Source organism: Sinocyclocheilus anshuiensis, unplaced genomic scaffold (assembly GCF_001515605.1).
Source record: "Sinocyclocheilus anshuiensis isolate Anshui unplaced genomic scaffold, SAMN03320099.WGS_v1.1 scaffold244, whole genome shotgun sequence".
Taxonomy (NCBI): Eukaryota; Metazoa; Chordata; class Actinopteri; order Cypriniformes; family Cyprinidae; genus Sinocyclocheilus; species Sinocyclocheilus anshuiensis.
This window is the reverse complement of record NW_015558588.1, coordinates 112,963-138,730: the sequence shown is the minus strand read 5'-3', so window position 1 is coordinate 138,730 and position 25,768 is coordinate 112,963. Positions and strand designations below refer to the sequence as shown.

Below are 25,768 nucleotides of genomic sequence, written 5' to 3'. Positions count from 1 at the left end.
ATCGAGCCGACGTGCTTGTGAAGCTCAGGAAGTGCGGATTCAGAAAGCCGTTGCCGAGCATCCATACGGTGAATCTCCGCTCTCTACCAAGAACAGTTTCTTTCCCCAGGCAATCTACCTCATGAACAATTAATTACTGTTACTGTTATTAATTACGGAGATTATCCGGTTTGAGTGAACGCCGTGCGAATTGTCTGCCGCTGCTCTCCGGTCCTATTGTTTTATTTATTTATTTTATCATGTTATTATTTTAGTTATCTTATGCTATTTTATAGTGTCTTCAAGTTGGTGAAAACCGAGAATTTCTCTTCTGGCTGAGTTCCCCTCGATTGGTGCAATATTAAATTCAAGCAGTCTACAATCTGAGGCTAAAGCTAACCTGGGAATCTTGCTCCGCTGCTGCCGTCGGAGTGGTGCCTACACCGGGCCTGGTGTAAGGCGTCTTCTGGATTAACATATTGCCGTTTATGTCGTTCTCTGGGTGTCGGCAACGCGGTGTTGTGATTGCTTCATTGGAGTCCTTGCCACAGAATTTTCCTCGGACTGCATCTGGGCTGTAAATTTTGGATAATTATTATGCCACTGAACTCCCTTGGATCTGCCCGGTGAGTGTCTATCTCCATGGGACATCCGACTATGAACTTGTACTCTGTCTGCTGTTTATTTCTGACTGTTCTGGGAATTATCGTCACTTGGAATAGTGATTGACACTTCTCTGATGTCTCCTCATTTCTACCGACTATGGCAATTACGTTCACGTCCTCTGAACTTATCCGATTGAATGATCGGTCAGTTATGCTGCCATCAGATACTTTTCTACGATGCGCTGGTCTGGGGATTCTTCGTCGATCACGATATATTCACCGTGGCGCTCGTTCTACACGGCGTACACGGTCGACTATAACTGCAATACCAGGCAATATTCCTGTAATATTGTCTAATGATGAGCGACCGTCGCGGCGACACTGTTTATCCCCATGCGGGACGAACTTGAATCACCTTCGCTCGCTACCAGAGGCGTCGCAGCATGACTTCTCATTACAAGAGTCAAATAAGCTTGAGATGAAAATGGCCTTGCTAAATGCAAGATCAGTATTGAACAAAACATTTTTACTGAATGACTTCTTTTTATCAAATAATTTAGACTTCTTATTTATTACCGAAACCTGGCTTACGGCTGATGATCTAAGCCCTCTATTTGAACTTTCACCTGTGCATTGCAACCATTTTAACTGCCCCAGAACTTCTAGTCGGGGTGGAGGAGTTGCTGTCATTTTTAAGGACCTGTTCAAATGTAAACTTTTGCCCGTTGATGTCTACTCTAGTTTTGAGGTTTTAATGTGCAAGGTGGAGCTTTCCAGTCCTCTACTCTGTGTTTTGATATACAGACCTCCAAAAGCTAACAATGACTTTTTAAAGGAGTTTTCAGATTTTTTATCAGACGTGGTTCCAAGTGCTGATAATCTCTTGATTGTTGGTGATTTTAATATACATCTGTGTTGTCCTTCGAGACCTCTTTCAAGAGATTTTGTTCAACTTTTGGACTTTTTCAATCTCACGCAATACGTCTCAGGTCCCACACACAAGCTGGGTCATACTCTTGATCTTGTTTTATCATCAGGTTTTCCTGTCAGTAATGTAACTGTTAGTGAGGCCGGACTGTCTGACCACTGCCCGGTTTTGTTTTACAGTGTGATTACTTATTCTAGCCCTGTAAACCAGTCTTCTACTTATCTTTCTCTATCTATTAACCCCTTCATGGCCCTGCAGTTCACCGAAGCTTTTATAGCCCTGCCAGCTCACAGTAGTGTCCTGGTAGCACAGGATATAAGTGTTGATGAGTTGACAAATAGTTTTAATTCCTCTTGTTCAGCAATCTTAAATGTAGTTGCTCCTCTCAAATCCAAAAAGACTAAACCAAAAAATCAGCCATGGTTTAATAACAACATCAAAGCTTTAAGGAAGGATTGCAGAAGGGCAGAAAGAAGATGGAAAAAGGATAAGTTACAAATTTCATATCAAGTTTTGCAGAGCAGCTTGTCTAAATTTCAGGAAGCCATCTCACAGTATGTGGAAAATAATGTTTTTTTAACCTTAAACCACATAAACACATTTCATTACACCAAATACACCAAATACTGTTATTTTTAGCAACATCATATGACCCCTTTAAAAGCAAGCAGCTGCGAAATCTACGTGGGGAAATCTTTCACCTTTAAAAAGTGAAAGTGAAAGTGACATGATATGTGGCCAAGTATGGTTACCCATACTAGGAATTAGTGCTCTGCATTTAACCCATCCTAAGTGCACACATACACCGTGAACACACACCCAGAGCAGTGGGCAGCCATTTATGCTGCGGCGCCCGGGGAGCAGTTGGGGGTTCGGTGCCTTGCTCAAGGGCACCTCAGTCATGGTATTGAAGGTGGGAGAGAGCACTGTACATTCACTCCCCCCACCTACAATTCCTGCCGGACCCGAGACTCTAACTCGCAACCTTTGGGAATTTTGAGAATTTACGCGAAATTCTCGATGATCATATTAAAAATACTGGACTTTGCCCACGAAAATTAGCCACGTAAATGTGACTGTGCCATAACTGTTTACAACACGAATTGGCTTTCTAGAAGCTTATATCACATATATCTAGTTATCAGTGTGGGTGTAAACGATGCAAAACGCATATTTGTCAACTAGGATTTTGAATAGGTCACAAACTTGTCACTATAGGATACAGTCAATGCACATCTCAAAATAACTGTTAGTGCATAAAACATATAAAACTTAACCCCTTTGAGAGAGAGAGAAAAAATGTCCTGTCTAAGCATAATGCTAAAATGTCTGAACATTTGCTCAAGGCAGTGTGAGTTTGCTCACTTCTGACATGGACATTCTTAGACACTACATGCCAAAGTCAATTTGATTTCCTGTAGAGCTGCTCATGTTTCCCCACTGAGACAACAGCGGTGTGACTGAAACATGAACTGCTATCACAGAAGAGCATTTTATAAAAGCATCCCGTGATGAGGATTCCTCCTCATTAGTGTGATCGTGCGAAAACTGCGTTATGGGCGCAAAAAGCGTCTTTGAAATGTGTTTCATACATCATTAAATCTAAATCACTCATGCTGCTTTTGGAACTTTGTGGCCTGCCTGTTTGTGGAAAAACAATAAATAATGAATAATAAATAAATAAATGAAGACACAGACCAGACAGCCTTCAAATTACTGAAGTGGATAAGGTTGTTTTTATATTTGAAATATCATATTTTATTTAGAAGACTTTTTCCATCACAGGACTCATGTTAGTTTAAGATGATGAAGATGCAGCGAGAGAGCGACAGAAACTTCTCTCCACAGATATGCCGTGGGGTCCAAAAGAGTGAAAAAAGACTCTATTTTAATACATTTTCATTGCAAATCATGTGTGCAAAACACAATCTGAGTGATGATTGAAAATCTGTATAAAAAAATAACATGAACAATGTCACTCGTTTACTTTAGTTATCTGGCATATTTCTGCTTTATTTTACATTTCTTTGTTTTAAATTTTCTAATATCTCAAATGCTCAATTTTAATAGAAAATACAATTTCCAGATTTTCACTGTGGTCTCGTACTTTTGAACCTCACTTTGTCTGCTTTTCATTTCAAACCTGGAAGGAAAGTTGACATCACAATACACTAAAGCCATTTAAGAATAGCTCAGAAGATGTTTGCTTTTCTCTCTTTTTAAGGTGTAGTACATTTAAATCTTGCAGTACATACCATTTAATATCTCAGTGGGTTAATTCATGGATTAGCCAAATGATTACAAGCAAACCAAGCCTAAGCTTACTGAGTTATTAATGCCTACGCAGAGGATTTTGTGAAATTAGGTTGCAACTCTTAGACACAAGATGATATTAGTTTCATCCAACTCAGTACTTGTTAATTGCCTGGAGGCTGTGGAAATGTGTTTTACAGTTTGCATTTTAAAAAATGCAATGCAAATATTTATTTTCATGTAGTTCTTCATGTAAAACTGAAGCATGTAATTTCTGTGCCACTTGCAATACCGAACAGAATTGCAAAAATAATGACTATTCCAATCAAACAACGTCTTCCATTGGATTCCCATTGCAGTTTTGTTTGGTTCCTCTAGTGGCTCTGAAATAAAACACTTCACATTTAGTTGTATATAATAAAAAAAACATATTTGAATAGTTCTAAAATCATGTCTGCTATTCAAAATTACTTGTATATCAGAACACATTAATGTCTGACATTTGTTCCATAAATGGTTACATTGGAGGTTTACTTTTGTTGAAAATATCTCATTATACCTCATTTTTCAACATTGCAAAACCCATATTTGTCAACTATGATTTTTAATAGGTCATGAACTTAAATCAATGCATGTCTCAAAATATCTTTTATTGCATGTATTTTACAGTTTGCATTTTAAAAAATGCAATACAAATATTTATTTGCATGTAAATCTACATATTCTCAACTATTGCTAGGTAAATGTTTATTTGTATATCCATGTCTGACTTTCAGAGGTTTATTTTTGTTGAAAATACCTCATTATACTTCAGTTGGACCTTAAGGGCAAATCTACTGTGCCTTCAGCTGGTGACCAGCAGAAACACGAGAGCTTATACGAGACCCAGCATGCGAGCCGCCCACCAGCGGCATGGCATGATGACCCTGCAAACCCGCCGACAGCCGTGGTAGTTGTAAGGCCACGGCCAGTAGCCCCCGTGAGGCTCACATACCCGCTCACAATGGGTGTAACTGCGATGACATTCTGTACAACAAATGCCACGATGGTCCAGCATGGGATCGAACACCATGTGCCCCTCTGAGCCCTCCTGATTCCGCTGGAGAGAGAAGAGAAAGCAGAGCATCGTGCAACTATTTCAGTGGGACAGCAATTCTGGTTCACTTGGTGCTTGAGAAACGGTTTTAAAAAATTAGTATTATATACGATTAAATGCTAGTTTTGTTAAGTCAAGTCCGGACTGTAAACTACTGTGCTCTACTGTTCAAACGTTTTTTTTTTATGTTTTTGAAAAAAGTATTTTATTTTCAACAAGGCTGCATTTATTTGATTAAAAATACTGTAAAGTTGTGAAATATTATTACAAAAATACAGGAAAAACAGTAATATTCTGAAATATTATTACAGTTTAAAATAAGTGGTTTATGTTTGAATATATTGTAAAATGTAATTTATTTCTGTGATCTGCAGCTGTATTTTCAGCATCATTTCTTCAGTCTTAAGTGTCACATGATCTTCAGAAATCATTCGAATATGCTGATTTGCTGCTAAAGAAACATTTCTGATTATTATCAATGTAAAAAAAATAAAGAGTTGTGCTGCCAAATATTTTTGTGGAAACTTACATTTTATTTTTCAGAATTATTTGATTAATAGAACGTTCAAAAGAACAGCATTTATTTGAAATATAAATATGTTGTAACATTTTAAATGTCTTTACTGTCACTTTTAATCAATTTAATGCATCCTTAATGAATAATAAAAAAAAATATTATTATTATTTTCATCTTATCCAAACTTTTTTAAGCAGCACAAATGGTTATATTAGATTAAAATTAGGTTAAAAGGGCTATATTAACAGCAAAAACTGTTACAAATGTTCTCCAAACGTTCTGACAAGGTTCTCTCAAAATTACAAACAAAAATTTTCCAGTATGTTAATAGGACGTTCATTCAAAGTTATCTGTTCTTAAATAATGTTCTCAAATGTTTGCACAAAAACATTATTTATACATTGTTCATGTAATTTTAATCAATTTAATGCATCCCTAATGAATAAAAAACATTATTATTATTTTTATCTTACCCAAACCTTTTTAAGCAGCACAAATGGTTATATTAGATTAAAAATAGGTTAAAAAGGGCTATATTAAAAGCAGCAAAAACTGTTACATTAAAATAGAAAAGAGTTATTTTAAATTGTAATAATACTTACATTTACATTTAGACCGTTAGCAGACACTTTTATCCAAAGCGACTTACAAATGAGGACAATGGAAGCAATCAAAATCAACAAAAGAGCAATGATATGCAATATAACAAGTCTCAGTTAGCTTAACGCAGTGCACGTAGCAAGGTTCCCTTTCAAGGGAACTTCGAACCGCATCCTCTAGGGGCCGCTATGGGGAAACCTAGAGGACGCAGTGTCTCGTTCCCTACTCAGGGAACCATGGTTACATACATAACCTGTTAATCAGAAGTCAGAATTATAATTGTATAATAAATAAAAAGAAAACAAATAGATAGAATGCAAAAAGATTAGAGAAGCAAGTGTTAGTTTTTTTTCTTTTTCTTAAGAAAACAAGCAGTTAGTAAATAAATAGAGTGCAAGTCTAAACGGGGCAAGTTATTTTTTACATTAATGCCTTGAATTTTATGCGAGCAGCTATTGGTAGCCAGTGAAAATAGATAAACAGAGGTGTGACGTGCATTAAAAATTAATCTTGCTGCCGCATTCTGGATTAATTGTAAAGGTTTGATAGAACTGGCTGGAAGACCTGCTAAGAGAGCATTGCAATAGTCCAGCCTGGACAGAACAAGAGCTTGAACAAGGAGTTGTGAAGCATGTTCCCAAAGAAAGGGCCAGATCTTCTTGATGTTGAATAAAGCAAATCTGCAGGACCGGGCAGTTTTAACAATAGCCTACTTCACAATATTAAATATTTAAATTTTAATAATACCTCACAATATGTTTTTACTGTATTTTTATCAAATAAATGCAGCCTTGGTGAGCAAAAAATACTTTTTTTTTTTTAATATCAAAAAATCTTAATCATTCCAAACTTTTGGCTGGCAGTCTGTGTATATTTATAGCAGGTTTATGCATTACTTTAATAATGAAGGCATTGCTCACATGATAAGGGTTTTCAGGGTTATAATCGGGCCCTGTCGGCCGCTCATCCTCTCTTGCTGAAGTCGTGGAGTTTCGACGTCTCGTCTGTTGTCGATTTAATCCACCTGTACTCTGCCGTCTCACTCGTGGCACACTTCTCCTCTTCCTCAGTGCTTCAGAAACAGCCAGCAGAGAGCGAGAGTGAAGATAAGCAGCAATAAAGAGCGAGACATTTCTGAGCTTTATATGGTAATCACTGCCTCATTCACAAATGTCACGGTCAGTGTGTAATGATCACAGTTTTGCATTAAATATCCCACCTGGGATCAAGAAAAAGTGTGCATTTGTATCTAAAAAAAAAACATGTGTATGTGCTGTATGAACCCAGCTAGCAGGTTCTCTCAAAATTACAAACAAAAATTTTCCAGTATGTTAATAGGACGTTCATTCAAAGTTATCTGTTCTTAAATAATGTTCTCAAATGTTTGCACAAAAACAGTATCTATACATTGTTCATGGAAAACATTTTCTGAAAGGTTTAAGTTGGACGTTTCTCTAACGTTTTTTAAACTTTACTTCTAACTACTTTTCAAAATTTCAACATTCAAAAAGTAACGTTACAGTAATGTTTGTAAAATGATCAAATGGAACGTTCCCTTAATAACCTTTGCATGTTATTACTTGTTCAGAGAACATTCAAAAGTAACGTTCCCATAATGTTTGTTAAATGACAAAATGTCGTTCACATAACCAAAAACATTCAGAAATAACGTTTTCATAACTTAGTGGGGATGTTAGCAATACATTCTTAAAACATACTTTTTTGTTAGCTGGGTATCTGGTCTTTAAAAATGTTCTGAAAACATTATTTATACATTATTCATGGAATGTTTTATTTCTGAAACATTTTAGTTGGACGTTCATCTAATGTTTTTTAAATGTTACTATTTGTTTCAGAATGTTCAGAGAACATTCAAAAGTAACATTCCCATGATGTTTGCACAATTATAAAATGGAATGTTCCGTATAACCAAGAAAAAACTTTTTAAAACATTTAAAAAACTGGACATTTTGAATGTTCAGAGAACATTATTCAGAAGTAATGTTTTCATAATTAATGGGAAATGTTTTCAGAACGTTTTGCCAATGTTCCCATTAAGTTCTGAAAGTTCTCTGAATGTTCAAAACGTTCAGTTTTTTTAACTGTTTTTAAAAACTTTTTTTTTCTTAGTTAGTAATGGAAACATTCAATTTTTATAATTGTGCAAACATTATGGGAACGTTACTTTGCAATGTTCTCTGAACGTTCTGAAACAAGTAGTAACATTTAAAAAACGTTAGATGAAATTCCAACTGAAACATTTAAAAAACGTTGCATAAAAAAAAAAAAAACATTTTTGTGCTAACATTTTGAGATCATTATTAAAGACCAGATCACTTTGAATGAACGTTTTACATTACTGGAAGAAAATTTGTTCTTAACTTTGAGAGAACCTTGCCAGAACGCTCTGAGAACATTTCCTGTTAGCTGAGATTGGCTTGATGAATGATGTTATACGGCTCATACTAAACTATTAATCGTACAATAAAGATCAACACAGCTTGAACTCCATCACTGCTGTTCATGTGTTGCAGGTTTATTAATGGAAATTAAATGAAACACCTCTGGAGTTTGCAGGAAGATGCCAGTAAATGGGAAGGTCTCCGCAGAATCTCAGTATATCAGGGCTCAGAAAACTGATGTCCTTCAGTGGTTCTTCAGATGCGATCCAGACCAGAGACCCCACGTCAGATTTCACCGCCACAGTGTTGTCCTCCTATCGGTAATAAAACAGAACAGTGGACAGAACACTGAGACCAGAAACTTCCAGGCTAACTCTTTTTTTGATTGGATGGATCAATTAAAATGTAAAATGTATTTTATAAAAAAAAGGTTTGAGCTGCCGTTAATGAAGATGCTTTTTGCACACAAAACCTTAAATGCCTGTTCACACCGAACATGATAATTATAACGAGAAAGATACTTTCAAAAGTCAAAAAAACAAAAATTTAAAAGTAATTGCAGCTGAGTTTCTAAATTGATATCTTGCAATTCTGACTTTTTTCTAAGAATTGCAAGACTTTTCCTTGCAATTCTGAGTTTATATTTCAAACTTCTGACTTTTTTCACGCAGTTGCAAGTTTATATCTCACAATTCATACTTTTCTTCTCAGAGTTATGAGTTAATATCTCACAATTCTGAGTTTTTTTTTTTTTTCAGAATTACGAGAAAAAACGTCAGAATTGTGAGATAAAAAGTCATTATCTTTTATTTAAAAAAATATTATTTTTATTCTTTTTTAAATCCTGTGGCGAAAATGGGCTAGCAGAATGAATAGAATAGAATAGAAGAGTCCACACCACAACTATAACGATAACAACAGAGGAGTGATATAGTTGAAATCCCTTTCACTTTTTTTTCCAGCTGATGAATGACAAAATGTTGAGAGCCAATCAGAATCCATTCTACTTTAAAGAGCTTTAGTATTTAAAGCGACAGACGACCAAAATGCAGCGCGCTTGTAATAAGAGAACGTTATCGTATGTTGGTGTGGACACAAGTTAATCGTTGTCTTTATAGTTATCATTTTCAGTGTAGATGGCTTTTAACACATTGATCCTGACATTGAGCATTAGCTCAGCCAATGACATGAGTTTGGGGGCGGGGCTATCAGTTTGACAGACAGTAGATGGGGGCGTGGCCAGGAAACGGGTATGAAATTCTGTTTAGTGATGCTGATGGTGCCGGAATTACACACTAAGCTGTAAGTAAACATTTTGAGAGGAAAAAATCTGAGGAATTTCTTGAGAAAGTTTATACCTAGGCACAATTACAGCTAATTACCTTTCATTTAGCTTGAGACACGTTTTCCCTCCAATTTAGTCTCATTTATGTATGTGTATTCATGTAGCAGATGCTTTTATCTGAGGTTTGTGAAACATGATGGACATGTAGATTCACTTCTGCAGGACTATTTTTAGATATCATCAATTTCATTCATATTTCATCAAAGTGGAATGCAGATATGGTCAAAATAGCCAATGTATAGTTAATGGGTTTTTAGTAAGCGGTCTAATATGTAGAATGTAGCATGTGGGCATCAGAAAGACTTTAATGGTGATCATGTTGTTCCTCACTTCAGAAAGTTCAGATCTGACTTGTGATTTGATGTAACACTTCTCTTGTCCAGGAAACTTGACTGCTGTAATGCCCTGTACAAGAGTGGAAATAATGGAGTTATTTTATGAACAGCTCTGAAATGAGATGCACACGTTTATTATTATGTGCTACTTACAGCTTTAAAGTCTTGAACTTCCACAATCTTCCCATCTCCAGCATCTGAATCATCTTCTATCTTTATATCGATGTTCCTGCTGTAGTGAGTCCTGGTCGCCTGTCAACACCAATATACCAGGGTTATTACGTTTTTTAAATTAAGTGAGTTTTTGCTTAAAACACGAAAAATATCCGCCAATGGGGTGATTTAAAAAAGTGAAAAGAAGATTATTTTTCTTGTGCCACTGGCAGATATTTGGTCTTGTTTTAAGTATACATTCACTTAATTTCGGTGCAGACAAAAATACTAAGTTAGAAAATAATTTAATAAAATAAATATTAACTCTTAAATTAAATTAAATATAAAAATTCCCATGTACTAAAATAACTAAACCTGAAAGAAAAAGTAATAAAACTATACAGATTAAACAATAACAATGATAAAAATGACAAAATGACAAAATAAATTAAAAAAAAAAACTAATATTAAAATGATTAAATATAAAAACAGTTTATTTCAGTTATTATTTCAATCATTTCTTATTTTACCTTAGTTTAACTTGATATACTAGAATAACTAAAACATAAATAAAATTTTATAAAAACTATATAGAGATTTAAAAAACTGTGTGTGTGTAGTTATAAAAAAAATAAAAAATAAAAAAATATATATATATTTTAAATTTTAAGATTAAAAATAATATTTTAATATTTTAAAAATAAAAAAAATGTCAAAACACACAACAAAATTAATTCTAAAAATAACCAATTTTAAAATGAATAAATGAATATGAATAAAATAAAATAAAATATTTCAGCTAGTTGCTAAGGCAACATTTCTCATTTAGTTTAAGTACTATAGTAACTAAAACTAAAACTGAAATAAAAATGAATAAAACCTAAATAGACATTTAAAAAACTAAAACTACTAAAAATGACAAAAACACACAACAAAATTACAAACATTTAAATAAAAGTAATAAATATAAAACTACAAACTAATTCAAAATTACTAAAAACTGTAGTAGTATCTCAATGATACTAAAATAACACTGCAACATACAAATATTACATATTTGAATCTAGTGGTTTTCATCAGGGAGAAACGATGCTGAATAGAAATAATACAACTAACAATATAATCGTGCATACTTGTCAAAAGGAGGAGAATATGCTTCCAAAAAAAGAATAATTTATTATAAATAATGTAATGTGTGACATTTTTTTTTCTTTTGTACATTAATCAGTTTTGGGTCTCCACTTAATCTGAGTCCTGAAGCAAACCTACTGTAGTTGAGAATCACTGATTTAATCCATATAAAACATACTGTATAATATTGGTGCATTATTTTGTGCAGAGGTCCAGCAGGTCGTTAGCTCACGGGTGCAGCTCTTACTGGCCGTTTGTGTTTGTGTTGGGAAATGATGCATGCTGATCTGTTTGCAGTGTTAACACTGCATGATTATAACCCAGCACACAGACCTCTTTGTTTGCCATCTTTAACCTGGCGGATTTTTTTGAAATACCAGAGGTGCCTGAAATCAATGCACACTGATGGCTGCAAATGCAAACACGCCGCTGCCTGCTTCATTGATCATTCCTGACTCTTTGCTGAGACAAACTGCAATTTAAATATTCTCATTCAGGCTCAAACCTACTGTGCTTTAAATATCGACACATCTGCGCTATTGCATCAGCATGCATTTTAGAGAAACTGACTGTGTGATTATGCAATGCGGAATATTAAAAATGTATACTTTAAATATAGCAGTGTTACAAAATACCCCTGAGGAATGCATGCATGCAAATTAAACCCAAAACACAGAACAATTTGCTGCACATCAGGAAGAACAAATAGTAAAAAAAAATTATTATCACACAGTCTCCATCCGGTTAACTCGTCACAATAAATTCTGTCATTCCACTTCGATTTACTTCATCAATAATGAACGTTTTATTGCAGGCACTGCTTTGGTTTGCTTTTAAGGAGCTCAAGTTTTAGTTTTTGTGGGCTGAATTTGATAGAAGTAATATTTTTGTGTAGGAACTTGCTTCTCATATTGCACTCATTTTGAGCCAAACTAGGTTAGACTACTGTACTCTCTGGTCTGAGACACTTACTTCTTTCTCGCTGACTTTCCACAAGTAAAAAGCTCCAATGCCTCCAAAGAGCAGCAGAACGGCTCCGGCGATGAAGGCTACGACCGCCGTCTTCTTCAGACGCACTAAGCCTCTGGGCTTCAAGCTACTGTTAGCCTTATTAAGCACATATTGTTGGAATATAGACAGAAATCAAGTATGTTAGATGCATAATGCGAAGTTTAAAGATAAAATGAAAGCATCACGTACCTCAAAAGGAACTTTTTCGGATGTTTCCTCCATGGCGTTCTCGCGTCTACTGAAAGCAGAGCTTTGTGACTTCGTGGAGCTTCTCTCAAGTTTCTGTCATGTAGGTGAGAAAGAGGAAAAATTCTGGGAAAATAAACAAGGTCCTGGAGAAACCCAAGAGTGGAATACCTCTCTGGGGATTTTCTGTGGCCTGAGAAAACACGCTTCAGACTATTCATGCACAGTTTGACTGAATTTGTGTAAATTGACAGGCAAAAAGAGACCCGGTATACCTGAATTCACTGTAGTAAATCCAGGGGATGCTTTCGAAAGCAACATTTATAATTAAATTCAACAAAGTCAAGTAAGGTCCTTTAGTTTTACTAAGGCTGGATCTGTATAAGATCTCATTTACGAACACTAGCAGTCACGAAACTCATTTTCATGACTCTTTTGCATATGCTAGAATTACATTAAACTGATTAAATAACACAAATGTTGCAGTGATGAAAATATGTGACACATGAAAACTCTTCTTTGTCAAGCTTTTTTCACTATGAACATTCGCCAACCAGCTTCATCAGGTGCATCATGGGATGCTTTCTAACACTTTTAAAGGAGAAACATGCGTGAGATAAACTAAAACTAAAACCATTAAAAACATTTTACTTGAAATATATATTAATAATAAAAATAACATAATACAATAATACAAAATAAATGATAACCATAATTAAAAATATATTTATTTATTTATTTATTTTAATTTCAGATATTTGCAAGGGCAATATTTTTTATTTTCATTTAGTTTAACTTAATAACTAAAATAACTAAAACTAAAACTGAAATAAAAAATTGATTTTAAAAGTGTACAATACAAATATAATAATACAAGCATACTAAAGAACTAATAAAAAAAGACAAAAGCACACAACAAAATGACTAAAACTTTAAAATTAAAATGAAGACCGAAAATATAAAAACAAAAAAAATGCAAAAAAAAAAAAAAGAAAAAATTATAATAGTATCTCAGTGATACTTTTAATATAACGCAATTTGAAATTTTATTAGAAAGTTCTGTTGTAAGCACAATTTATTTTTCTGCAAAGCCAATATTCAAGCCTTTCAGATCAAATATTTTTTAGATAAATTGTGTCTTTTGACTGGATTTGACAAGGATACAAAACACTGTACACTGTGTTTCCTCATGTTTTCATTTCTTAAAGTAGATCGTTGCTCTAGCAAAGGCAAGGTTATGGGTTCGGTCCGCAGGGAAAGCAACTGATAGAATGTAAATGTGTAACTTGAATGAAATGTAATTCACTTTGGATAAAATCATCAGCCAAATGCATAAATGTAAATGTAAAAAATAAATAACTTGTTCAGTGAAAGTAAATGTTATAAAAGTGGTAACATTTAGCTTTAAAAAACATTTAAAATGTTAGTTTGTTACTCATGCATTTAATCGTTTTAACATAATGCAATTTAGAATTTTATGACAAAATTCAATCGTAAACACAATTTATATTTGTCTATAAAGCTAATGTTCAAGTATTTAATCGGAAGCCTTAAGATTCAAACATTTTTAAGATCATAAATTGCGTCCAGCCTTTTAACTGGTTTTGTCAGGGTTGCAAAACATTGTAGATTTGATCATAACTTAAAAAGAAACAACTTGTTCAGTCTAACTTCTAAGTAAATGTTATAAAAGTGGTAACTTTTTTAGTTTTTAAAAAATGAAATCCAATGTGTGTTTCAGTTTGTTACACATCCAACATAAATGTAAATTTTATGACAAAAATAATTGTAGGCACAATTTATATTTATGATCAAAAATTAAGTCAGAAGCCTTAAGATCAGTAAGTTTTAAGATAATAAATGATGTCCAAAATTTTGACTGGTTTTGACAAAATGTAAATTTGACCATAAATTAAATGTTTTTATTTAAAAAAATAAATAAACAACTTGCTCATTTCAAGTAAATGTTATGAAAGTGGTAACTTGAAAAGTTAATATTATTAGTTACTATTAAAAAATATGAATTGGATGAGTAACAATCTGTAACATACATTAAATATCTTTTTTTTTTTAATTTAAAAAGCTTTTTAAAAATGACATTTAATGTGTTACAGATTGTTACTCATCCAATTATCCATTTTTAATATAATGCAAATTTAAATTTTATGACAAAATTTAATTGTAGGTGGCTAGGTGCAAGATTTAACAGTTTTTAAGATCATAAATTCTGACTGGTTTTGTCAAGGATGAAAAACATTGTAGATTTTACCATAACTTATTTTATTTCTCATATTTTCGTTTCTTAAAAAGAAACCTGTGTAAGTAAACATTATAAAAGTGGTAACATTTGTAGCTTTAAAAAAATGACATTTAATGTGTTACAGTTTGTTACAGTGTGACAAAAAAGTGACTTGCAAACACAATCACATTATAATCATCCAAAACATGCTATGAAAAAAACAACAGGTAATATTGATAAAAATATATTTTGTATATACAAAACATCAACACAGTCAATGATAGTATGTACAGCAACAATATAACAGTGTATCGTATCAGGCTTCAGTAAATCTGCCGGGACTCTCTGTGGCGATGGGTTTGGCATTGTAGATTTTACCATAACTTATTTTATTTCTCATATTTTCGTTTCTTAAAAAGAAACCTGTGTAAGTAAACATTATAAAAGTGGTAACATTTGTAGCTTTAAAAAAATGACATTTAATGTGTTACAGTTTGTTACAGTGTGACAAAAAAGTGACTTGCAAACACAATCACATTATAATCATCCAAAACATGCTATGAAAAAAACAACAGGTAATATTGTTAAAAATATAATTTGTATATACAAAACATCAATGCAGTTAAAGATAATATGTACAGCAAGATTATTACAGTATATGCCAGTATCAGACTGAGGTATCAGGCTTCTGTAAATCTGCCGGGACTCTCTGTGGCGATGGGTTTGGTGGAGTGTGTGAAGACTTGCGCGTCTGTATTCTCCGAGTCTTGTCTCCGCTGTGACTGTGGAGAGCAGACGTGAATGTAATCGTACTGACTCTGCTGGTCTTCTGTAAGGCTGTGCAAGGCCACGCTTCTCTTGGTCTGCGTGTCGTAACTGCTCCTCTGAAGCGTGACCTGTGAGCACGGCCTCGTCCTTGAGAAGGTCGACAGATGTCTGCTATTAACGCTCACAGACGGGCTCCAGCATCTGTCCGAGTGACCCAGGATCCTGCACTCGCTGGTACAAGCCCACAGACCTGAGGAAACACACTCCGGTCAGGACTCAGGACTCTTACACAACTGCCACGGAGTAAAAACAATAACAAAAGGCAGGGCCGAAGTGGGACTAATTTTCAGCCCTGGAGTTTCATGCCTTAGACCGACCCACTTTTTATTTATTTATTTTTTACTGGCCTTTGCGCTTTCTATTATCCATTTTGCATCTATTAATTTTTGCTCACATATCTCCAACAACTGACATTTTTTTTATTTATTTTTGATCCCGCTGTCAGGGGAGTCAAAAGATAATTACGTCATCATCAGGGTTGCCAATTAACTTCAGAAATGGAAGATAAGGGACAATTGTGATTCTTTATCGTTTATTCTTTAAGAAAATAGTGTTTATTCTTGTATTCTTGTAGAAAATAAGTGTTAATTCTTTAAGAAAATAAGGGACAGAATAAGGGACGCTCCAAATATTTGTAGCCTACTGTAACATAATGTAGGCCTAAGTCTGCCTGCAGTTAAAATGTTCTCAGAAATAATCACAATTGTTTTGCTTAACCTATTTATGTACAATTATTCTAAAAAGAATTTTGATGTCATACAAAAAATGTCATCGGCCTGAGTAAATTGTACCAATATAGAATTGTGACTTCACAAGTGTACAACTGGCATGAAATCTGAAAGCGTAACAACTGAAGGTCTATGAAACGTCAGTCAGTAAAGCATTTTAAACAATGGCATTTAAAGTTTTGAACTAAAATATCATTGCAACCATATAGCCTTTGATTGAATGAAAATGCATATTTTTAAATTAAAGAAAACTTAGAGAGTGTGGGCTGCTTCTGGTGCTACTTCAATAATGAGGTCCAAGTTTAACTGATTTGGCAAAATCAAATCACGGACTGTGAAGGGAACTGCCGTCAGTGCGAGTTCCGCTCGCGGTGCAGCGGGAGCAGCAGAGGATTCCGCCTTCCTCAAACGGCTACTTCACAAATAAAACAATGATTTGCACAAAAATAATGATTAATTATCAATTGAGAATTTATTATTGATGTGGTCTGGTGAAAATAATAATATGGGCTGCGAGAAAATAATAAATAAAAAGAGTGGGGCTGCTATGAGTGCAGGCAATCTGGGGACAGCATCCATAATTCAACCCAGTGGCATGACAACACCGGCCCTCGAGGCCAAAAAAAACAGACCAGACGATTAGCCAATCCGGGCCTGACAAAAGGTATTGCAACTTTTTAGCTCACAATTCTGATTTTTTTTCCTGACTACTGCGAGTTTATATCTTATATGAATTTCAATCCATTCCAATCAACAGCAATTGAGTTTACATCTCATAATTTTGACTTCTTTCTTGTATTTCTGAGTTTACATCTCGTAATTTAGACTTTTTCTTGGATTTCTGAGTTTACATCTCGTAATATTGACTTTTTTCTTGGATTTCTGAGTTTACATCTTGGAATTTTTACTTTTTTTCTAAGAATTCTGAGTTTACATCTTATAATTTTTACTTTTTTCTAAGAATTCTGAGTTTACATCTCGTAATTTTTACTTTTTTTCTTGGATTTCTGAGCTTACATCTTGCAATTAATTTTTTTGTTTGTTTGTTTTGTTTCTGCCATGGAATGAAAAGAAAATTGTGACTGAGTAATTGTGTCTTTTTTCCCCCCTGCAATTTATATTGTGAGTTCATGTCTCACAATTCAGACTTTTCTTCTCAGAATTTTTAGTTTCTGGCAATTGTCAATAAACTCAAATCCAGTTGAATTCTTAGTTTACTTCTTGCAATGCGTTTTGTTTTTTCTGCCACAAAATAAATAAATAAATAAATAAATATATAAAGGTAATAGCAACTTTTTATCTCATAATTCTCACTTTTTTTTCTTGAAATTTTGAGCTTATATCTTGCAATTAATTTTTTTGTTTGTTTGTTTTGTTTCTGCCATGGAATGAAAAGAAAATTGTGACTGAGTAATTGTGTCTTTTTTCCCCCCTGCAATTTATATTGTGAGTTCATGTCTCACAATTCAGACTTTTCTTCTCAGAATTTTTAGTTTCTGGCAATTGTCAATAAACTCAAATCCAGTTGAATTCTTAGTTTACTTCTTGCAATGCGTTTTGTTTTTTCTGCCACAAAATAAATAAATAAATAAATAAATATTTGAGAGAAATAGGCCTTTTGTGTACATAGAAAAAGTCTTAGATCTTTGAGTTCAGCTCATGAAAAATGGGGGCAAAAACAAAAGTGTTGCGTTTATAATTTTGTTCAGTGTATATATATATGTGTGTGTGTGTGTTTGTGTTTTTTGTTTTTTTGCAAATATGATTTATTCTGAAGCAATATTTTTATTAGTTTTCTATCAGCTGTGACATACATCTAAGTGTTTTTTATATTCTATCCAAGGTTTTTTTTTTTTTTACCTTTATAGAGGGGCTTTTTCCACAAATCTCATTAATACTTTGATTTCAGATTCTTACATTTGATTTATAAATTCAATTATAATAATGTGATTATCTAGGCTATACTTTATCAAATTAAATCATTTACACTGAAAAATACAACTGCATTAAATAATATTATGAGATTCTTTTAAATATTTTTGAATATACAAACAAGAAATTATGGTGGAAATTATAATTTTCAACGAAATTAAAACGCCAGTAGGTGCCAGTATTGAGCATTTAATGAGTGAGTCATTGAGTCGTTCATTCAAACTATTAGTTCAAACGGCAGACTCATCAGATGTTTATGCATGGGCTAATGAAACTTTGACTCAACCGATTCGTTCAAAACACAGAATCAATCAGCAATGAATCGGCTGTTTGCTGTGAGGTGCGCTGTGTTCCACCTAAAATGTAAATTGTATTTTTTTATTGAACTGTTTATAGAACTATTAAACAGTCATAATGGTGAAAACGTTGTGTGATATTGCCTAACTAATTTTAAATCTAAAAACGTTCCATTTTGGAATTTTTACCTCAGGATGCTGAGTTTCTTAGTGTTGTGCGTTTTGATTTCTCCTGGAGAGGCTGTGAGCCTCGCCTCAGCAGCGCAACCTTATTCCATCAATAGATGCATTATATACAGTAGCTATATCCACTATTCGCCACTTACGGGCCCCGGCCCAATTTAAACCCTGCTTATATCTCACAATTTTGACTTTTTGTCTCAGAATTGCAAGTTTCTATCTCACAATTGAAACTTACAAACTTTACTTCCCGCAATTCTGCCTTTTCCTCTAAGAACTGTACGTCACAAACTAGAGTTAACGTGTCACAAGTCAGAATTGTGAGAAAAAACATCAGAATTATGAGAAATAAACTGTAAATTGCATGAAAGAGTTACCTTATATATCTAGGACATCAACATCACCTGAATCAAATACCTTCACGTTTCTTTTTCATCAGAAAATTGGCTCGTTCGACTCTTAATGTGCTCAGATGTGTGTGACATGCACGATATTCAGCTCTATTAGTGCATGTGATCGCTCAGGCTCTTTGTTTCCCATAGATTAGCGTTTAACAAGGTTGCACTAGAAATGAATCAACACTGACCTTGAAGTGAAGCGATCCAATCAGCAGCTCATTAATCTGAGCACCTCGCTACTTTAACTTTGCCTCACTAAACCGTATAACTCCTCGTCAACGCAACTATGATCCTGCAAAAAATAATTGCCCTGACAGTCATCTGCGTGAGAAGTCACCCACTCACACCACTGCGTTTTATCTGTTTCATTGCTACAGTTTTATCAAGCACACAAATGACCACAGTTGTGTGAGACTTACTTTCTACCTGTATAAAAAACTACAACCGTCTCCTCTCTCATTAGTCTAAGAACTAGGCTATATTAATGCTCCAAATGCTCCAATTATTCTTTGTTTTGCATCAGATCCTATTTTCAAGTAGTTTTGACATTTAACAAGATGATGTGGAGGTGTACATACACACACACACACACTGTATATTTGTATATTAGAATTATATACAAATAAAACGGTGTATTAGAAGTATTAAATACTATTAAATATTTATATTATCTATATTTATAACAAATATGCATGATGTTCATATAAAATATATTTTTTTATAATTATATATATTATACATATATACAGTATATATTATTATTATTATATATTTATATTATATACATATTTATAATATTCTGCTAAGATATGAATATATATATATATATATATATACTAAAGTATATTTATGAATATTTTTAGATAAAGGTAACTGCTAAAACAAATATGATATAGATATATATTTATTATTATTATTATTATTATTATTATTATTATTATTATTATTGTTGTTGTTGTGTGTATTCTGCTTAAAATATGAAATATATTATCATTTTGGACATTAATACTTTAATATGTATAATAAATAGTGATGAGTTGATTCTCACCTTTATATGAAGTGTAGTCTTTCTTGAGGCCTTCACTGATGTCAGAATCACTGTCATTAACATCACTGTCTCCTTTCCCACTGTCTTTGCCGCTGATCTGTGGGTCTCTGACTGCGATGGTCATCATGGAGTTTCCTTTCCATACTGTGATGGGTCGAGCATTGTCTTTACCATAACCAGGCAAAGTAGAATATCCCTGTGAACACACAAGAACAAAAGCTCATGCTCTCTGCTCTTCTGATTTTTCATTTTGTTGATGAACTATTAAACCTCTGTTTCTGTTTTCCAGGCCGTTCACACAAAGCTCATTTTTGTGTTCAGTCTGCACTATTTTTTGTTGGTATACTGTACAGGTGCATCTCAATAAATTAGAGTGTCATGGAAAAGTTCATTTAAACATGTTTTTTTTATTGGTCTTATGAAGTATTCTAATTTGTTGAGATAGTGAATTGGTGGGTTTTTGTTAAATGTGAGCCAAAATCATCAGAATTAAAAGAACCAAAGACTTAAACTACTTCAGTCTGTGTGCACTGAATTTATTTAATACACGAGTTTCACAATTTGAGCTGAATTACTGAAATAAATGAACTTTTCCACGACATTCTAATTTATTGAGATGCACCTGTATATACACATGCATCACACAGATGTCTTTGTTGCATTGCACACTTGTTTTATTTCTGCATCTCATGCCATGAACCTATTTACTTTAAAGACAGCTTATATTTGGTAAAACACATTCCATTGCAGTCCTTCTAGCTGTTTTGTAACACGTGACTTTGTGTTTTTTAAGACAAGTTAAAATCAGCTTTTAAAACACCCCTGTGATCTGTCACATTGCTTTGTGCTATTTTTTATTGGTCTATTTACTAATAGCTTTTGGCTATTTAGTCACATCTCACTGCATTTTCAGTGCCTTCCGCTGTAAGCGTTGCGTTTTTAAAACAACCCAAGTTAAAATCTGATAATTTTCAGGTTCAATTCCAATGTGTTCAATTGATTTTGATTCCATTGGGATACTTCCAGCTGTTTTTGGTGAAAATAGTGCATTGTATTTGTACATGCCCTTCAGTCATTGCATCGCATCTCTCTGTGTTTTTCAATGTTTCACACCATGAGTTTTATGTTTATAAGACAACATGTCAAGTTAAAAACTGATTGACCTATTTTCTGTTCTACTCCTTTGCATCAGTCTCCTATATTTATTAATTTATTCCTTCCTTCCTTCCTTCCTTCCTGCCTTCATTCTATTTTCATGTGCATCAGACAGACATTTTTGGTTGTTGCATGCACATTTTTTGCATTTTACAATGTGAGCATTGCATTTTTAACACGGCGTGTCAATTTAAAGGGATAGTTCACCCAAAAATGAAAATTCTGTCATTCTGCTCTCATGTCGTTCCAAACTCGTAAGACCTTCATTCATCTTCAGAACACAAATTAAGATATTTTTGAGGAAATCCAAAAGCTTTCTGATCCTGCATAGACAGCAATACAACTGAAATGTTCAAGGCCCAGAAAGGTAGTAAGGACATTGTTAAAATAGTTCAAGTGACATCAGTAGCTCGACCGTAATGTTATGAAGCTACGAGAATACTGTGTGCGCAAAGAAAGCAAAAATAACGACTTTATTTAATGATTTCTTCTCTTTCGTGTCAGTCTTCCACCCGCGTTCACAACAGTACCACGACACATGCGTGTGCTTTCCTCAGCTTTCCTCTGCATTCCTCTGCTTGTAAACAAGGCGCAGCGCATGCAGGTTCTACGTCAGAACGCCGGCTCCTGCGTCAACAGCATCACACGTATGCCTCGTTGCAGTCTATGTAGGGTCAGAAAGCTCTCGGATTTCATCAAAAATATCTTAATTTGTGTTCCAAAGATGAATGAATGTCTTACGGGTTTGGAACGACATGAGGGTAAATGACCGAATGAATTTTTTGGTGAACTATCCCTTTAAGCAGTTAAATTCAGTGTTATTTTAGTATAATTGAGATACTATTATTGTTTTTCTTAATATTTTGAATCAGTTTTATTTTTTTATGTTGTTTTCATTTTAATTTTAGTTAAAGTTTTGTGTACTTTTGTCATGTTTGTAGTTTGTGTGTGTGTGTGTGTGTGTGTATATATATATATATATATAACTTTTGTCATGTGTGTAGATTGTGTGTGTGTGTGTGTGTGTGTGTGTATATATATATATATATCAGTTTCATTTTTAGTTATTTTAGTAGTTCATGTTAAACTAAATTAAAATTAGAAATAAAATGGTTTTCATATTTTATTTTACTGCACTTAAATCTTATTTTATTTCAAATAACAAAAATGCTTTTTTATGGTTTTAGATTTTAGTTAACTATAATAACCCAAAATTTTAAAATAATGTGTATCCCAATCCTTCAGTTCTGCTGTAATCATTTTTGCTCTTTTGCACCATATTATTACTCTTGCAAATGTATCAGATGGACGTCTCTGGGCATTGCATTGCATCTCACTGTTTTTTGCTGTCATTCTGTCAGCATTTTTTTTTTTATTCTTATTTTATATATATATATATATATATATGTGTGTGTGTGTGTGTGTGTGTGAGATGCACATCTTTGTTCACTGCATTGTGCAAAGTTAACGTTTTAAAAATGTGTTTTGTCCCATTCCTTCGAGTTCCATCTGCACTGTTTTGCATTGGCCTGTACACGTTCATCAGATGGACGTCACTGGCTTTCACGTCTTGCGTCATTAGCATTGCATTTAGAGCCCTGCGTTCTGTTCAGCTGTGCTCCGTCTAGCTGTTTTTCAATGCATGTCCTGTGTGAACGGCCCCTCGAATACACACACAGAAAGAAACACTGTCACCACTTACATCTATTTCCCCCGCCACACTCCTATATTTGCTCTTGAAGGTCTGTGGGGTTTGGTTAAAAACTTCAGCTGTTGCCTGCACGCTGTTGTGTAGTTTCTCAGGTGTGCCGATGATGCTCGTGGAGTGAAATGCATGCGTGTCGAACACATTGGCCGTCTGGCTGGAGATCATCGACACGGTGTTGTGCTCTTTAGCGTAAGGAATATCCACCGTGTCAGGGAGGTTAGCTTGTCTCTTCTGACCATTTTTGCGATTTTTGCATAGTATGAACGATAAAATAGCCAAAAACAGCAACGAGGAAATCGTCAAAGCCAAGATTAAAATAAGCATCCATTGTTTTGGTTCGCCGTCCTCTCTTTCATCGTAGAAATTCCCATTTGAGGGCGTAGACTCGGTTAGGGTGAAATGAATCGTAGCTGTTGAGGTTAGCGACGGGTGGCCGTTGTCGTTAACCGTCACTAAGACTTTCCATAAGTCGTACTCGTCGTAAGCGATTTTGCGGTTGATATATATTTCCCCTGTATTCGGATCGATGGCGAAACCGATATCACCTCCGTCGTAGAGTTTGTAAGTGAGCTCTGCGTTCAAACCGGCGTCTGAATCTTTCGCCGCGATTCGGGTCACGATATAACTGGGCGGCGCGTCTCTGGGAAGCTGGATTTCGGAAGATCCGTTGACAAGCAGCGGTTGCGATATCGAAGGCGTGTTGTCATTCTGATCGACTATATTGATAATCAGTACTGCGTTGCTGTGAAGTTGCGGCCATCCTCGGTCGCTGGCCTGAACTCGAAGATCTAGCCGTTTCGTGACTTCGTAATTGAAACTTTGCAAGGCGTAAACGTTCCCCGCTTGATTCATAATAGCAAACCTGGAAACGCTGTTGGTGTCCGAGTCAAAAAGCTCATAGGTTATTTCCCCGTTAAGCCCAGAATCCTGATCGCTGGCTAAAATCGTGGTGATGTAGGTACCTGGAAGTTGATTCTCCTCAATGAAACCTTCATATATCTTAGCGCTGAATATCGGAGCATTGTCGTTGACATCCGTTAGCCGTATAATATAATGAGTTACCATGCGTAACGGCGGTACGCCGAAGTCCTCAGCCACCACGGTTAAATTATACTCCGGGATCTTCTCTCTATCCAAGGGTGCCATCGTAACTATCGTGTAGCTCCCTTCATACGCTCTTTTAAGCCTGAAGTTTCCATGTCCGCCGTTCAGAGTGCAGCTCACTTGCCCGTTCGCTCCAGTGTCCTTGTCTTTGATGCCGATTAAAGCCACCAGGATGTCTGGACCTGTAGCTTCGCTAACATGCGCAACACCATCTGTTACTGACGTGATGGACGTGAGGATGATTTCAGGCGGGTTGTCGTTCACATCTCTGATGTTGATGATGATTTTGCACACGGAGGGCACCGGATTGTGCCCTAAATCGGTGGCTTGCACATCGATCTCATACGTGGTCTCGTCTTCGTAATCCACAGGGCTTTGCAAAGTCAAATGTCCTGTTTTATAATCCAGTTTAAACAGTTGTCTGATCTTTTTTGTGACTTGTTTGCCAAATTCATACACGACCTGTCCATTGAGACCTTCATCCGGGTCGACGGCGTTTAGGTCCAGCAGTAGTGAATCAACAGGGGTGTCCTCTGGCACATCCACAGAGTAATGGCTGTGGTCAAACAGCGGGCTGTTGTCATTAGCATCCTTCACTTTGACGGTGACATTAGTGGCACCGCTTTTCGCGGGATGCCCGCCGTCTGCTGCCACGAGTTTGAGCGCGAAAAAAGCGAGGGATTCGCGGTCAAGCTCTTTGACGAGCACCAGCTCCGCATATTTAACCCCATCCACTCGAGTTACGACATCGATGCTAAAGTGAGCGTTCTCGCTCAGATGGTAGGTTTGGATAGAGTTGGAGCCCACGTCCGCGTCCTCGGCGGCGTCCAGCGCGATACGCGTCCCCAGCGCCGCGCTCTCGGAGATCTCGACGGTGCACTCGGCGCGCGGGAACTCCGGCGAGTTGTCGTTCACATCCAGCACTTCCACCTCGACGTGAAAGAGCTCGAACTGCTCTGCGGACACGAAGGCGACGTCGAAAGTGATTACGCACCGCGGGTTGCGCTTGCAGACGCGCTCGCGGTCGACGCGCTCCTCCACCGTCAGCCTCCCGTCGCTTTCCCTGAATCGGATGAAGGAGCCGGTGGACGGGCTCATGAGCTTAAACCTGATGCCGGGGAAAGTCCTGAGCGTTTTGTCCGGGGTCCAGGTTACATTGCTGGCTAGAGTTCCGATGACCGTCGGCGGTCGAACTTCCTCGTATATCTTATACCTCACGGTCCGTTCCTCAGAAACGACCTCTGACAGCAGCGAAACGCAGACGAGCGTGACTCCAAGTATCCGCGCGAACAGAAGTCCTCGCTCCATTTTCAGCGCACCTGAGCGCGGAGAGATTCGTCCGGATACATCAGGTTCTCTCAACTGAAGCGCAAGTCACTTGTTCTGCGTGCGGCTTCTTCTCTGACCCCTCCCGCGACAGACACACACACACACACACACACACACACACACCAATGACATTTACAATGCACACGAATGGCCAATACACCTTCACACAGGTCTGATGCACGCGGGAACGAACGCGATATGCAATGCATTAGAATGGAATTGAAGAGAATATTCAGTACTGTAGAACTCGGGCATTGTGCGCGCGCGTGGGGAGGGTGACAG

The 25,768-nt window shown here is 35.6% G+C and overlaps 2 protein-coding genes across 2 annotated transcripts; both read right to left on the bottom strand.

Moving 5' to 3' along the window:
* Positions 1-4,523: 4,523 nt before the first annotated feature.
* On the bottom strand, positions 4,524-12,583 carry LOC107679941 (leukocyte cell-derived chemotaxin 1-like). The gene is made up of 7 exons (XM_016475670.1): positions 12,545-12,583; positions 12,317-12,451; positions 10,214-10,312; positions 10,056-10,130; positions 8,541-8,691; positions 6,899-7,050; positions 4,524-4,864 (listed from the first exon to the last, which is right to left on the bottom strand). The coding sequence occupies exons 1-7, from the start codon at positions 12,575-12,577 to the stop codon at positions 4,640-4,642; spliced, it is 870 nt and encodes a 289-aa protein (XP_016331156.1). The 5' UTR covers positions 12,578-12,583; the 3' UTR covers positions 4,524-4,639.
* Positions 12,584-15,395: 2,812 nt separating this feature from the next.
* On the bottom strand, positions 15,396-25,574 carry LOC107679938 (protocadherin-8-like). The gene is made up of 3 exons (XM_016475667.1): positions 23,048-25,574; positions 20,191-20,386; positions 15,396-15,798 (listed from the first exon to the last, which is right to left on the bottom strand). Exons 1-3 carry the CDS (start codon positions 25,463-25,465, stop codon positions 15,461-15,463), a joined length of 2,952 nt encoding a protein of 983 aa, XP_016331153.1. The 5' UTR covers positions 25,466-25,574; the 3' UTR covers positions 15,396-15,460.
* Positions 25,575-25,768: the final 194 nt, after the last annotated feature.

Bases quoted from the DNA above. Each gene is read 5' to 3' on its own strand.
- LOC107679941 (XM_016475670.1), bottom strand. From the start codon at position 12,577: ATGGAGGAAACATCCGAAAAAGTTCCTTTTGAG. The intron at 12,452-12,544 runs GTACGTGATGCT...GTGCTTAATAAG, and splicing joins CCGAAAAAGTTCCTTTTGAG to GCTAACAGTAGCTTGAAGCC. The intron at 7,051-8,540 runs GTGTTTCATTTA...CTGTTTCTGAAG, and splicing joins TCTTCCTGCAAACTCCAGAG to CACTGAGGAAGAGGAGAAGT.
- LOC107679938 (XM_016475667.1), bottom strand. From the start codon at position 25,465: ATGGAGCGAGGACTTCTGTTCGCGCGGATACTTGGAGTCACGCTCGTC. The intron at 20,387-23,047 runs GTAAGTGGTGAC...GTGTGTTCACAG, and splicing joins GTGTGGCGGGGGAAATAGAT to GGATATTCTACTTTGCCTGG. The intron at 15,799-20,190 runs GTGAGAATCAAC...GTGTTTCCTCAG, and splicing joins AGACTACACTTCATATAAAG to GTCTGTGGGCTTGTACCAGC.